The 16,563-nt window shown below is 42.4% G+C and overlaps 1 protein-coding gene across 2 annotated transcripts in view; it reads right to left on the bottom strand.

The window, feature by feature from the left end:
- The window catches only part of LOC137535477 (zinc finger protein 271-like), a 408,695-nt gene that overhangs the window by 86,465 nt on the left and 305,667 nt on the right, over nt 1-16,563 (bottom strand). For both annotated transcript variants that reach the window (XM_068257310.1, XM_068257309.1), the window contains exons 2-3: nt 9,894-9,972; nt 7,577-7,674 (exon numbers count right to left, since the gene is read on the bottom strand). In XM_068257310.1, coding sequence (XP_068113411.1) covers nt 7,577-7,674; nt 9,894-9,927 — 132 coding nt within the window. In that variant the 5' untranslated portion in view covers nt 9,928-9,972. The remainder of the gene's footprint in view (nt 1-7,576; nt 7,675-9,893; nt 9,973-16,563) is intronic.

Here is a 16,563-nt window from a genome sequence, read left to right as displayed (position 1 = left end):
CTGTTGTGTGCTGCAGCCCCTCTGTATGTTATATATTTCTTGTGGAGATTGGGGTCTCCACTGCTGCGTGCATACTTTGCAAAAAAAATTGCATTAAAAGTTGGTTTGTGCTGCTCACCCCTTGATGATTAATTATAATTTTCCCCTGTGAGCCTGCATAACCACGCCCACCTCTAGCACAGTTAAACACATAAATGAGTGCATTGCACATGTCCAGAGAGTTCGTTTGGTAGCTAGTGAAAGGTGAGGTGTTTTTAATTTCCTTTTTTCCCATTTAGTTGACTCTTGGGTTTTTGGATTAGTTCCCACTAGACTGCTGATAAAAACTAGCATTGTATGGTTAGAGTAGGACTCACCAGATCGGGGACACTTTGGCGCAGTTGGTGAGCTTAAACGCGTTAAAGCGTAACCAAGAGCCCCTGTCACTGTTTTCCTGTTGTGTGCTGCAGCCCCTCTGTATGTTATATATTTCTTGTGGGGATTGGGGTCTCCACTGCTGTGTGCATACTTTGCAAAAAAAATTGCATTAAAAGTTGGTTTGTGCTGCTCACCCCTTGATGATTAATTATATATATATATATATACACATACATATATATATATATACACACATATATATATATATATATATATACATATATATATATATATATATATATATATATATATATATATATATATATATATATATATATATATATATATATATATATATATATATATATATATACACATACATATATACATACACACACACACACACACACACACAGTGGCTTGCAAAAGTATTCGGCCCCCTTGAAGTTTTCCACATTTTGTCATATTACTGCCACAAACATGAATCAATTTTATTGGAATTCCACGTGAAAGACCAATACAAAGTGGTGTACACGTGAGAAGTGGAACGAAAATCATACATGGTTCCAAACATTTTTTACAAATCAATAACTGCAAAATGGGGTGTGCGTAATTATTCAGCCCCCTTTGGTCTGAGTGCAGTCAGTTGCCCATAGACATTGCCTGGTGAGTGCTAATGACTAAATAGAGTGCACCTGTGTATAATCTAATGTCAGTACAAATACAGCTGCTCTGTGACGGCCTCAGAGGTTGTCTAAGAGAATATTGGGAGTAACAACAACGTGAAGTTCAAAGAACACACTAGACAGGTCAGGAATAAAGTTATTGAGAAATTTAAAGCAAGCTTAGGCTACAAAAAGATTTCCAAAGCCTTGAGCATCCCACGGAGCACTGTTCAAGCGATCATTCAGACATGGAAGGAGTATGGCACAACTGTAAACCTACCAACACAAGACAAGACAAGACAAATAACATTTATATCGCGCTTTTCTCCTGGAGGACTCAAAGCGCCAGAGCTGCAGCCACTAGGACGCGCTCTATAGACAGTAGCAGTGTTAGGGAGACTTGCCCAAGGTCTCCTACTGAATAGGTGCTGGCTTACTGAACAGGCAGAGCCGAGATTCGAACCCAGGTCGCCTGTGTCAGAGGCAGAGCCCTTAACCATTACACCTTCCAACCACAAGGCCTTCCACCTAAACTAACAGGCCGAACAAGGAGAGCGCTGATCAGAAATGCAGTCTAGAGGCCCATGGTGACTCTTGATAAGCTGCAGAGATCTGCAGCTCAGGTAGGGGAATCTGTCTATAGGACAACTATTAGTCATGCACTGCACAAAGTTGGCCTTTATGGAAGAGTGGCAAGAATAAAGGCATTGTTAACAGAAAGCATAAGAAGTCCTGTTTGCAGTTTGCCACAAGCCATGTGGGGGACACAGCAACCATGTGGAAGAAGTTGCTCTGGTCAGATAAGACCAAAATGGAACTTTGGGGCCAAAATGCAAAACGCTATGTGTGGCAGAAAACTAACACTGCACATCACTCTGAACACACCATCCCCATTGTCAAATATGGTGGTGGTGGCAGCATCATCCTCTGGGGGTGCTTCTCTTCAGTAGGGACAGGTAAGCTTGTCAGAGTTGATGGGAAGTTGGATGGAGCCAAATACAGGGCAATCTTGGAAGAAAACCTCTTGGAGTCTGCAAAAGACTTGAGACTGGGGCGGAGGTTCTCCTTCAAGCAGGACAATGACCCTAAACATAAAGCCAGGGCAACAATGGAATGGTTTAAAACAAAACCTATCCATGTGTTAGAATGGCCCAGTCAAAGTCCAGAACTAAATCCAATCGAGAATTTGTGGCAAGATCTGAAAACTGCTGTTCACAAACGCTGTCCATCTTATCTGACTGAGCTGGAGCTGCTTTGCAAAGAAGAATGGGCAAGGATTTCAGTCTCTAGATGTGCAAAGCTGGTAGAGACATACCCTAAAAAGACTGGCAGCTGTAATTGCAGCAAAAGGTGATTCTACAAAGTATTGACTCAGGGGGCTGAATAATTACGCACACCCCACATTGCAGTTATTTGTAAAAAATGTTTGGAAACATGTATGATTTTCGTTCCACTTCTCACATGTACACCACTTTGTATTGGTCTTTCACGGGGAATTCCAATAAAATTGATTCATGTTTGTGGCAGTAATGTGACAAAATGTGGAAAACTTCAAGGGGGCCGAATACTTTTGCAAGCCACTGTATATTCGGTCCAATCAATCTCCCCACCATTTGAATTACCCTGACATCTTGCACTTGTATTATACACTTATACAGTCTGTGTTATACTTTGTTCGTGCTGCTACCCAAACATTTAGTTTTTAATTGTACTTAATAAAAGTTATGTTTTAGTGCGTCTAGGGGCCTGTCCCCATAGGAAATAATGTTATCTAGAACTTTCCTAGAGAATCACATTCTTATTTTCACGTAAATAGGTTGTATCCTGACTCTGAATTATGCACAGCAGCGAAATCAGTGTAATTTAAAATCTGGTTTATTCAGCTCCCAGCAAAAACAAATAATGATAATTTCAGCACACTTGTGTTGCCAGGAGTGTTTGTTCAGCCAGATAAAAGTGTTTTGGCTTTTATTCCCTCTTTAGTAGAGCCATGGCTGCATATGACTGCAGATCCAGCCTCATTTGTATAGATAAAGCACCTGGTTTATTAACCCTTACATTGGAAAATAAAAAAGTGAACACAAAGCAAGTTCTAACTAGGCTCAGTGCTATATATATATATATATATATATATATATATATATATATATATATATATATATATATATATATATATATATATATATATATATATATATATATATATATACCCATATTTATCTCATCATGTCACTTCAATTCAGGGACTAACACTTTATAAACTAATGCACTGAGTAGTATGAAAAAATCCTCAGCATTCTGTGTAAATATGGTAAAGAAGAAAAAAATAAACAATGTGCATCAGAACATTTGTGGCCAAAACATTTCCCACACTCAGCACATGAATAGGGCTTCTCACCAGTGAGATCTCTCATGCCTGACAAGATAAGATTTACTCACAAAACATTTCCCACATTCAGCACATGAATAGGGCTTCTCACCAGTGAGATCTCGCATGCCTGACAAGATAAGATTTACTCACAAAACATTTCCCACACTCAGCACATGAATAGGGCTTCTCACCAGTATGAGATCTCTCATGATTGACAAGATGTGATTTACTCGCAAAACATTTCCCACACTCAGCACATGAATAAGGCTTCACACCAGTGTGAGATCTCTCATGTGTGACAAGATATGATTTCTGAGCAAAATATTTCCCACACTCAGTACATGAATAAGGCTTCACACCAGTATGAGATCTCTCATGTATGACAAGATATGATTTCTGAGCAAAACATTTCCCACACTCAGCACATGAATAGGGCTTCTCACCAGTGTGAGATCTTTTATGATTGACAAGTTTTGATTTATCAGCAAAACATTTCCCACATTCACCACATGAATAGGGCTTCTCACCAGTGTGAAATCTCTCATGACTGACAAGCTCTGATTTCACCACAAAACATTTCCCACACTCAGCACATGAATAGGGCTTCTCACCAGTGTGAGTTCTCTCATGTGTGAAAAGATATGATTTCCGAGCAAACCATTTCCCACACTCAGCACATGAATAGTGCTTCTCACCAGTGTGAGATCTCTCATGTGCGGCAAGATACGATTTCTGTGCAAAACATTTCCCACACTCAGCACATGAAAAAGGCTTCTCACCAGTGTGCAATCTCTCATGCCTGACAAGATTTGATTTACGAACAAAACATTTCCCACATGTGGAACAGGAATAAGACCCTCCAGCAGGGGGAGAGCTGTGCTGGGTATGAGGCCCCTCAGGGTTAGACAGGTGAGGGGAGTCTGGGGGTATATTTGGGGTCACCAGGATATCTGCAGGAGACTCTTGTCCAGTGACATCATCATCCGTTGTACAGTCTGTGGATACAGAGAGACGAGTCTCTGAGAGGTTCCTGATGCTGGGACTCCGCCCTGCAAATAGAGAAACATCATCACTTCCTGTTAGAGAATTCTGAGGGGAGGAACAATTATCATTAATGATGAAAGGAAAGAGGATGGTCGGCACTGCTGTACAGCTTCCTTTATTTGGCAATGTGCAGACAAGTAGGCTGTGTGTTACATCATCACTTCACAGTCCATAAGAAGAGACTAAACACATACCGGTGCGGGGGTGGATAATGGTGGGTGCTGGTTGCTGGGAGCCTGACGGCAGTTTCACACACAAGCGCTTCTTCAGAGGCTATGACAAGGGGGCGGGGCTATGTCTGCTCTAGTTGGAGAAAGTGATTTACTGTAATAGTAACCTGCAATCCAAGATTACAGTGTGGGGAGGTCAGGGAGAGCGAGGCCAAACAACACGGCCGCTATTCCTAATGGAATTACAAGTCCTGCTGCAGCAGCTAATTATACAAGCCACTAACATAATATCCCATGATGAATATAGGTCAGGCCATGCAGAGCAGAGAATCTGGCTGACCTTGTCCTCATATACAACAAGGACTGCCTGATTAGGGGAAGCCGGGGTTAGGAAGGTTTAACAGTAAACTTAATATTTCCTCTGTGCACACTACACGAGCTAGTGACAGCGTAGTGTGCGTTACTTAGCAACGGCCGCTGCCTTGATGTGCCGCACGGTAGTGATGTATTGCTCCCGCGATCCTTCACTAAAGCGGCCGCTGCGTAGCGTGCAGAGAGGAAATAGTAAGTCGTGCGACGTAGCGTGCACAGAGGAAATAAGTTGTGCCGCTCTATTAGCGTTCGTAACATAAGTTTAGTTGCGCGTTAGTGAAGTTTGTGTTTTATAGCATGTAAATAGTAACTGTTGAACTGAACTAAAAGAGGAGAGTCAGGAATAGATACGGCACCTATTCTGCTGAACTTCTGAGACACAATCTCCTCCCCAGTTCTCCTTGAAGGTCGCTGTTGCCAATCCCAATCTCCCTGTTTCTAATAAATTAAAATAAAGGTTACTTTTAAATCACTTTTAAATCTTTCTAATCCCAGCTTCCCCTAATAGCTAACAGCGCTATAGTTAGTGAATCAACCCCAATGCCCACAACTCATTAAGATCATTCTGATGATAATAAAGCAACTGGAAACATCACCAACACATCAATCTGTATTTTAAGTGTTAATTCACTAAAGAAGCTTGCCTTATTAACATGTAGTGATAAGCTTTCACAGTGAGAGTGTTATTATCACACCAGTTTTCACGTTTGTAGTTATTCTCACATGCAGTAGGTAGGGAAGAGAGGAGCACACACAGGAAAGGCCGTGGGGCGCTGTGTGTGTATCTATATATGCTTGGTTACTCTCTCCCTCCCTCTGTCTATGATGCTGAGCATGTTTACTAAGCTTCCTTGGTCGCCCATGGCAAGGCATATTCTGAGTGGAACCTGTCCTGTTAAACCTCTGTATGGTCTTGGCCACCGTGCTGCAGCTCAGTGTCAGAGTGTGGGCAATCTTCTTATAGCCTAGGCCCTCTTTATGTGGAGTAACAATTCTTTTTTCAGCTCCTCAGATAGTTCTCTGCCATGAGGAGCCATGCTGAGCTTCCAGTGACCAGTATGAGGGAGTGTGAGAGCGATAACACCAAATGTACCACACCTGCTCCCCATTCACACCTGAGACCTTGTAACACTAACCAGTCACATGACCTCAGGGAGGGAAAGGGCCGGAACCAATTCCCTTCCTCTGCTAAGTTCTCTCCTAGGACATCATTTTTCATCTGATTAAAATAACTTCTCAACACTCAAATGGAAAAGTACTGTAAAATTATTATTTTTTTTGTTGCTTAAAAGGCCATTTATTGATAAGATATGAAAATATCACCAAGGAGAAAACTTGAATTGGAAGTGAAGTGAATTGGAATTGGGCCCTGAAATGTCTAATTGAGTAGAATTTTGACATTTCTCACTTAGGGGTGTCCTCACTTTTGTTGCCAGCGGATTAGACATTAATGGCTGTGTGTTGAGTTATGTTGGTGGGACAGCAAATTTACACCATTATACAAGCTGCACACTGACTGCTTTACATTGTATCAAAGGGGCAGATTCCTGAAACTCTGGTAATATTACCACACATACTGAGAGGAAGATGATCTATACTGTGCCCAGCAGGGACATATCTGTTAGTCAGTGTAATAAGGCTATTGCATTACTAATGTTTATCACTCACCAATTCTCATCTCTGCAATAATGTCTTCCTCCTTAGATGTCCCCATCATGTCCCCCTCCTCCATAGACTGCTGATCACTCCTCACATACGTCTCTTGTTCCTCCTCTTTCTTTATCCTCATCATGTCACCCTCCTCCATAGACTGCTGGTCACTTCTCACATACGTCTCTTCTTCTTCCTCTTTACATGTCCCCATCATGTCACCCTCCTCCACACACTGCTGATCACTCCTCACATACGTCTCTTCTTCTTCCTCTTTACATGTCCTCATCACGTCCCCCTCCTCCATAGACTGCTGATCACTCCTCACATACGTCTCTTCTTCTTCCTCTTTCTTTATCCTCATCATGTCACCCTCATCCATAGACTGCTGATCACTCCTCACATATGTCTCCTCTTCTTCTTCCTCTTTACATGTCCTCATCATGTCCCCCTCCTCCATAGACTGCTTATCACTCCTCACATATGTCTCCTCTTCTTCCTTTTTTATTGTCCCCATAATGTCGCCCTCCTCCACAGACTGCTGATCACTCCTCACATACGTCTCCTCTTCCTCCTCTGTAATTGTCCCCATCATGTCACCCCCCTCCATAGACCCTAACCCTAACCTCACATACGTCTCTTCTTTTTTTTTTAGTGTCCCGATCATGTCTCCCTCCTCCATAGACTGCTGATCACTCCTCACATACGTCTGTTGTTCTTCCTCTTTCATTGTCCCAATCATGTCACCCTCCTCCATAGACCGCTGATAACTCCTCACATAAATTTCACATTCTTCCTCTTTAACCACAGCACTTACATGTATCAGTTCTCCACCCTAAGTGCACAAAATAAGAAGAACTTTATAATGTGAACACAGATAACAGCATAGACAACAGGAAACAATGTCACATAGTTTGGTGTCTCTAATGACACTCAGTTCCACCTACCTGATAATGGTGGGGGGTGAGGGGATCTTCCTGTAGACAACCCCGGGAATATAGAGGACCTGTACATCTCTCTGGTGGGTTTGTGTTACTGAACACATCTGTAAGAAACACACACACTGACTGAATACTTTGTCTCTATGTGTTTATCAGATGATGGGGGATCTGGGTGGATAATCATGGGAATAAAGAGGACCTGTACATCTCTCTGGTGGGTATCCATTACTAGATCTATCTGTATGAAAAACCAGGGCTGTGCAGTCGGTACAAAAATCCACTGACTTCGACTCCTCTAATTTGCATATTAAAATCTTGTTGATTTAAAGTATGTAACATAAAATGCATCTCTTAACTGCCAATGCTTAGGAATTTTAAAAGGTGACTGAAGTGAGAGGGATATGGAGGCTGCCATATTTATTCCCTTTTAAACAATACCAGTTACCTGGCTATTTGGCTGATCTTCTGCCTCGAATACTTTTAGTCATAGACTAAAACTAGTCCTTGGTAAGAGTACTTGTAGAAGGTACAGACAGGAACAAAGAACATGGATCAGGCCCTAGGCAATGTGACTGTGGGTACATGTAAGAGTGATGTGCAGGTACTCTGCAGGGGAATGAGGGGATTCTTCCTCTAATACACATTCTTCATGTACAATCTGAACCAGGTTTATGGGCGGTAGACAACACCTCTGTGTTCAATGTGCACAACATTCTCTTTGGATTCCCTGCAGCTCTGTGGGGAGTGCATATGTAGAGTATAGTACTACTGTGTAACTTAAAGTAAACCTGAGACAGATGAAAGTTTTATACATACCTGGGGCTTCCTCCAGCCCCCTTCAGGCTAATCGGTCCCTCGCTGTCCTCCTCCGCCACCTGGATCTTCTGCAATGGGTCCAGGTACTTGAGCCAGTCGGCTGCAGTGCACATGCACAAACTCCGCCACCAGGAGCGTACTACGCAGCACTATTGCTTAGGTGCAGAATGTTCCTGGCTGTGGAAGCAGCACGCGGCTGGACTGCGCTGACTGGCTGAATTACCGGGACTCATAGCAGAAGATTCAGGTGGTGGTGGAGGAGGACAGCGAGGGACTGATTAGCCTGAAGGGGGCTGGAGGAAGCCCCTAGTAAGCATAAAACTTTTCTTTTCATGCATCTCAGGTACCCTTTAATTCGTAGTCACCAATCCAAATTTTACCAACATATCAAATTATTTGATTTCATGAGGAAAGAGAGTGCATACATTTGCATAGACCAGCATCAGCGCAGAATTATTTCCATCTCATTGACCATCTCTATTAGTGACACGGCTACACATCAGGCTTTATACTTACAGCATAGATGTTATTTAGTATATATAAGAGATTCCTGTGTACACATCATATATACAGTCACAATCTGACTTTAAAAATATGGGGACTGCTTTACTGAAGCAGCACAAGTAACTATTTTTGATTGGTTTATTTCATTTTTGTGGACTAAGCACAGATATTACTGTCTGTATAAATTATTTATGATGACTATTATCTGAGAAATAGAACATTTTTTATCATATTGTCTATTTTATTTACAGTTTAAATTCATTAGGAGTCGGAGCATTTTTCCCCGACTCCAGGCACCCAAAATTGCTCCGACTGCACAGCCCTGGGCAAAACACACACTAACTGAATACTATGGGCTCAAATTAACTAAACATTAGCACGCTGCAAAGTATAAATTACCGACTAGTGAGGTAAATTACCTACTTGTGGAGTGAATACTTCAAAAAAAGTCAATTCAGTAAGATTAAAGCATTCGGTAAAACAAATAAAAAGTTAAGAATTTTGAATATCTGGCTGGACCTGTCAATAACTAGAAATCAGCATGTGGTAAAATTGACACAGGGGAGAAAGCCAATAGGAAGAGCCACCTGGTCCTGCTACTCACCCCATTTGATCAGATGCACTGTCGGGTGGGACATCAGAAAGAAAAACAAAATACAAGAGCAGCAGCACTTGACAGTCAGGCTATTGGGCCAAAGTGCAGGAATATTGTACTTTGAAGCTACTGGACCTGTCAGGCTCTGGGCGGGCTCAGTGGAGCGCTCATTAAGTGTAACGAAGCGCTCTTCAAACTATCTGAGCCAAGTGAAATGTAACTGCGCACGCTGTGGCTGCATATTGTGCGCAGGGGATAACATTCACTGCTGTTATTGAGCTGCACTGCTGTAGCAATGCTGCTTAGAGAATCAACCCCATGATCTGTTTGTGTTCATCAGATGAGGGGATCTAGGAGGACCCCAAGTACTGCTTCCTCCATTACAAGTAATAAACAATCTCCTCTTACCCGGTGATGTGAGGGGCGGCTGATTCTCCATCATGGCGTCCTTGTAGAGGTCCTCGTGTCCTTCAACATAGTGCCCCTCCTGAATGGAAAAATAGACGGTGACATGGCTATACTGGGAAAGAAATGACATTACTGGGGAGGGGACATTACATACTGGAGGATACTGGCAATGCTGGGGACATGGCTATACTGGGGGAGAAATGACATTACTGGGGAGGGGACATTACATACTGGAGGATACTGGCAATGCTGGGGACACAGGGGGACATGGCTATACTGGGGGAGAAATGGCATTACTGGGGTGGGGGGACATTACATACTGGAGGATAATGGCAATGCTGGGGGACACAGGGGGGACATGGCTGTACTGGGAAAGAAATGGCATTACTGGGGTGGGGGACATTACATACTGGAGGATAATGGCAATGCTGGGGGACACAGGGGAGACGTGGCTATAATGGCAAAGAAATGGTATTACTGGGGTGGGGGACATTACATACTGGAGGAGACTGGCAATGCTGGGGACACAGGGGGATATGGCTGTACTGGGGGAGAAATGGCATTACTGGGGTGGAGGACATTACATACTGGAGGATACTGGCAATGCTAAGGGACACAGGGAGAACATGGATATACTGGGGGAGAAATGGCATTACTGGGGTGGGGGACATTACATACTGGAGGGTAATGGCAATGCTGGGGGACACAGGGGGACATGGCTATACTGGGGAAGAAATGGCATTACTGGGGTGGGGGTTATTACATACTGTAGGATACTCGCAATGCTGGGGGACACAGGGAGAACATGGATATACTGGGGAAGAAAGACCAAGCTTACCTTCGGTAAGGTCTTTTCCAGTAGTCAAGAAGGACAGCACCCCTGGTGAGACTTGTCTCCCCTCCCATACGCTGGACAGGAAGCTGCAAGATTCCATTTGAATAAAAGATTAGGCAGGCATATATAAGTGGGAAACTTACCCTAAGACTCCAGTTAATAAAAAAGAATTCACGGATCCTAGCTATAAATAAACTATAAATATCCACCAAAAAATGTCCTCCTATAAATTCCCATAAATATATATGAGAAAAGATAAGAAGACGGTCGGTAGCAGGGGTGCTGTCCTTCTTGACTACTGGAAAAGACCTTACCGCAGGTAAGCTTGGTCTTTCCCGGGAAGTCCATCAGGACAGCACCCCTGGTGAGAGGATATACATGATACAAACCTAGGGAGGGACCACAGCCTGCAAGACTTTTCTCCCAAAACATAAATCAGAACTGGCTAGGACATTTAGTCTGTAATGTTTAGCAAATGTGTTCTGACTTGACCAAGTTGCTGCTCTGCAGATCTGTTCGATAGAGACACTAGCCCTCTCTGCCCATGAAGTTGAGATACTCCTTGTAGAGTGTGCCTTTACTTTAGGAGCAAACTGCTTTCCACTTGCCTGATGAGCAGAAACGATAGATTGCTTAATCCACCTGGCTATGGTACTTTTTGAAGCTTGCTTTCCCCTTAATTTTCCTGCAAATAAAACCAGCATTGCGTCTGATTTTCTCCACTGTTTAGTTCTTTCCAGATAATGCAGAACACATCTTCTTACATCCAGAAAGTGCAGTCGTTTTATTTTATCGTTAGAAGGGTTATTGCAAAAGGAAGGAAGAAAAATCTGGAAACAACCTTAGGTAAAAATGTAGTGTCTAAACGTCAAGTAATCCTGTCATCTGTAACTGAACAATAAGGTTCTCGTATTGAAAAGGCCTGCAGTTCACTAATTCTTCTGGCTGTGGTGATGGCTAGTAAAAGAGCTGTCTTCAATGTTAACATTTTATCCAAGATCTGGTCTATTGGCTCAAAAGGAGTATCACACATAACCTGAAGCACTGTATTAAGGTCCCAGGAAGGAATTTTAGAACGTTCTACCGGTCTCAATCTCTTAAAGTGGACCCAAATTAAAAATACAAGATTTCAGAAATAAAATCTATCTTCTAAATTATAATAATAAATAGCAGCCTTTTTTCAGTTGCATGATGACAAATATAAAATATTTTACATTTATTGTAGGAACCCCTCCCTTCTTTTCAAATTGCCGGACAAAATTCGGCAAACTGTGGTGTCCAGCAATGGAGGAATTGCTAATGGCTGCCCCCAGTATAACCCTAGTTATTAAAAGAGAAGGCTGAAAAGCATGCACTGAAATGCTCATAGGTTTGAAGGAGTGTTTATTTATCTTTGAATGTGTTAGAGTGGTGCAACAAAAAATTTTTAATAAAAAAAAATGTTTGGTTTGGGTCCGCTTTAAGTGCCTTAAAAAAAGTATGAAAAATTCTTCATGCGCCAATTTCCTCTCCAAAAAAATACTCAGAGCAGAAGTCTGAACCTTAAGAGTGCTGACACTAAGGCCCTTCTGAAAGCCACATTGAAGGAATTCCAGAACCGAGGAGGAGGAATGAATGTCTGCCCCATTCTTAATGCACCAGTCATTATAGATGTTCCATGCTTTCTAGTAAAGAAGTCTAGTCACCTTCTTTCTACTTTGGATTAATGTCTCTGATCGTCTATCCAAAAGTCCCTTAGCCTTTAGCAAGTTCCATTCAGGTTCCAGGCTGAAAGGTGAAGCATGCTGAGGTTCGGATGGAAGGCTGGTCCCTGAGGAAGAAGGTCCTGCCGATTCGGTGATATAATTGGCTCGGAAATGGCTAATTCTCATAACAGACTGAACCAAGGTCTCTTTTGCCACAAAGGTGCTATCAAAATTATCTTTGACCGATCCTGACGGATCTTTACATGTACCCTTGGAAGAAGTGACAGGGGAGGAAAACAATACATTAGATTCTGCCTCCATGGGAATGAAAAAGCGTCTATCTTCCACGGGCTGTCCTGAGGACTGAGAGAACAGAATTTCTGGCATTTTGCATTGTCCTTCCTGGCAAACAGATCTACCACTGGAATTCCCCACAGATCTGTAATTTGGTTGTATACTTCCTGATTCAATGACCACTCGTCCTGCAGCAGACTGTTCCTGCTCAAGTAATCTGCCAGGTTGTTTAGAGATCCCTTCAGATGTACTGCTTTTAATGAAGTAAGGTTCTCTTCTGCCCATCGGAATATCTGCGTCATCTGTGCCCATAAACACCGACTCCTTGTGCCTCCTTGTCGGTTGATGTAGGCCACAACACTGATGTAGTCTGTGCGAATCAACACATGCTGATGTAATATTTCTCTGGTAAAAACTTGTAGAGCCTGTGACATGGCCTGTAGTTCTCGACTGTTGGACGATTTGTTTCTCATACCTCTGCTCCATGGACCCTGGGCGGGCATCAAGTCCAAATGCGCTCCCCATCCCCATGAGCTTGCATCCGTAGTGATGATCTTCTGATAAGGGGGGTTCCAAATCCGACCCTGCTGAAGGTTTTCCCGATTCAGCCACCAGTAGAGACACACTTTTATCCTGTGCGGAATTTTCACTTTCTTGCCTAGTGACCCTATATCCTTGTTCCAAGCACTGAGTATCCACCTCTGGAGATCTCTGGAATGGAATTGACCCCATTGAACTGCTGGAAAGGATGACGTTAATAACCCTAGAATGGTCATCGTTTTCCTCACAGAGATGACCCTTGTGTTCTGTAAAGAGAAGAAAAGCATTGGCCACAGAATGGCCACAATCCTTCTTTCAGGAAGAAACAATTTCTTAACAGAAGATGAAATAGAAAACCCCAGATATTCCATCTGTTGGGATGGCTGTAATGAGGATTTAGACCAATTCATCAACCACCCTAAGGATTGAAGAAACTCTCAAGAAGACTCTGTAAAAGCTTGAACTGACTGAACTGAGTCACCCCATATAAGTAAATCATCCAGGTAGCTAAGAATATTAACTGATCTGCCTCTAAGGACTGCAATTACCTCCGCCATTATTTTCGTAAATCACCAAGGTGCAGAAGCTAATCCAAAAGGTAAAGCATTAAATTGAAAATGTATCAATGGAAGTAGGCGCTAGGGAAATTGTTCCTATTAAGCTGCACGTTCTAAATAAGGGGTGATCCCAAAACCCTCAAAAAATTTGAGATATAGTTATAAACGAAGAACACGCGCTATTTCCTTGATGATCAATTTTAATCTATGGTTCTCTCCAAATGTACATTTAAAACCTCATAAAAATCTCACACTTAAAATGGTCACTTTATAAAATGAACATTCATACTCCACAATCAATCCCCAAGACACCATACACTTATCAAAGATAACACACGCTAATATAACGTGTAGATGTAAAAGCTCCACTATACGTTGCTAATTGGCAGTTCTCACTAACCGTAATATACAAGGCATAAGTTACAATGTCAGTTCCAACAGCTATTTAAAAAAAAAATAGATCGTAGTGTAGGATCCTACTTTGAGAAAAAAGTGCTGGTCGACCTTAAAAAAACTTCTATTCCGGAAAGTGGATGGATCCGCTTTAGTGGATTTATCCCATGCGGCATATACTAACAGTCACGTTTAGGAGCACCTTCTTAGAACTTGATTTCACGGCAGATTACATTTGCTATGGGTACCTCTGAACCATGGAAGCTCCTCTTACGGATTTTCGAGCTGTACACTCAGTCGGGTGCTTTAGAGCCTCTCTCTCCGGTCAGCTCTCGGCGTTGCTCAGTGGCCTGCGTCACTTCCTGCTGGCAAGTCCAGTGTGACGCTCGCTCTCTGTCCCAGCAAGCCTAGAGCGGTTTCTTCGGGTGACGTCACCTTAAAGTGATAGGACCTTTGTTACGGAAATGGTCGCTTTAGCGCTATTGCGGCCAACCTGGCTCCTATACTTTAGAAACAGCTTATTCAATTTCAGGAGAACCTCTACGCGTTTCAGCTAAAAATCGTTAGCCTTCATCAGGAGGGATAGTTCTGCCGGGTGTAGTTCATCCATTTATACAGGTCTCTAACCATATGCAAATGTCTCTCCGCCTACCTCATAATTATGTCCATATGGGTATATGCAAATCCTTTCATGCTTTTGCAATGTCACATGCCTTATTTTACTCTGCCAATGCAAATGTCTCTCCGCCCACCTCATAATTATATCCATATGGGTATATGCAAATCCTTTCATGCTTTTGCAATGTCACATGCCTTATTTTACTCTGCCAATGCAAATGTCTCTCCGCCCACCTCATAATTATATCCATATGGGTATATGCAAATCCTTTCATGCTTTTGCAATGTCACATGCCTTATTTTACTCTGCCAATGCAAATGTCTCTCCGCCCACCTCATAATTATATCCATATGGGTATATGCAAAACCTTTCATGCTTTTGCAATGTCACATGCCTTATTTTACTCTACCAATGCAAATGTCTCTCCGCCCACCTCATAATTATATCCATATGGGTATATGCAAATCCTTTCATGCTTTTGCAATGTCACATGCCTTATTTTACTCTGCCAATGCAAATGTCTCTCCGCCCACCTCATAATTATATCCATATGGGTATATGCAGATCCTTTCATGCTTTTGCAATGTCACATGCCTTATTTTACTCTGCCAATTAGCCAGTCTGAAAGGTTCTAATTTTTAATAGTTCTAATTTTTCTTTTTTTGGGTTAGAGGTGATAAAGAGGAGTGCTGGGGGGGGAGATTATATTAGGAAAATGTCCAGAAATGAATCCAGATGGATTTTTCAGCTGGACACGCTGATGCCAAGGGGATTAAATAGCGAGATGGAAACATTCACATTTTTTGATTAAATATAGGATATGCTTCAGCCAACATGTTTTATCTGAAAAATTAGAACTATTAAACATTAGAACCTTTCAGACTGGCTAATTGGCAGAGTAAAATAAGGCATGTGACATTGCAAAAGCATGAAAGGATCTGCATATACCCATATGGATATAATTATGAGGTGGGCGGAGAGACATTTGCATTGGCAGAGTAAAATAAGGCATGTGACATTGCAAAAGCATGAAAGGATCTGCATATACCCATATGGATATAATTATGAGGTGGGCGGAGAGTCATTTGCATTGGCAGAGTAAAATAAGGCATGTGACATTGCAAAAGCATGAAAGGATTTGCATATACCCATATGGACATAATTATGAGGTAGGCGGAGAGACATTTGCATATGGTTAGAGACCTGTATAAATGGATGAACTACACCCGGCAGAACTATCTCTCCTGATGAAGGCTAACGATTTTTAGCTGAAACGCGTAGAGGTTCTCCTGAAATTGAATAAGCTGTTTCTAAAGTATAGGAGCCAGGTTGGCCGCAATAGTGCTAAAGCGACCATTTCCGTAACAAAGGTCCTATCACTTTAAGGTGACGTCACCCGAAGAAACCGCTCTAGGCTTGCTGGGACAGAGAGCGAGCGTCACACTGGACTTGCCAGCAGGAAGTGACGCAGGCCACTGAGCAACGCCGAGAGCTGACCGGAGAGAGAGGCTCTAAAGCACCCGACTGAGTGTACAGCTCGGAAATCCGTAAGAGGAGCTTCCATGGTTCAGAGGTACCCATAGCAAATGTAATCTGCCGTGAAATCAAGTTCTAAGAAGGTGCTCCTAAACGTGACTGTTAGTATATGCCGCATGGGATAAATCCACTAAAGCGGATCCATCCACTTTCCGGAATAGAAGTTTTTTTTAAGGTCGACCAGCACTTTTTTCTCAAAGTAGGATCCTAC

Source organism: Hyperolius riggenbachi, chromosome 10, assembly GCF_040937935.1.
Source record: "Hyperolius riggenbachi isolate aHypRig1 chromosome 10, aHypRig1.pri, whole genome shotgun sequence".
In the NCBI taxonomy this organism is placed as follows: domain Eukaryota; kingdom Metazoa; phylum Chordata; class Amphibia; order Anura; family Hyperoliidae; genus Hyperolius; species Hyperolius riggenbachi.
This window is presented reverse-complemented; position numbering and strand designations above follow the sequence as displayed.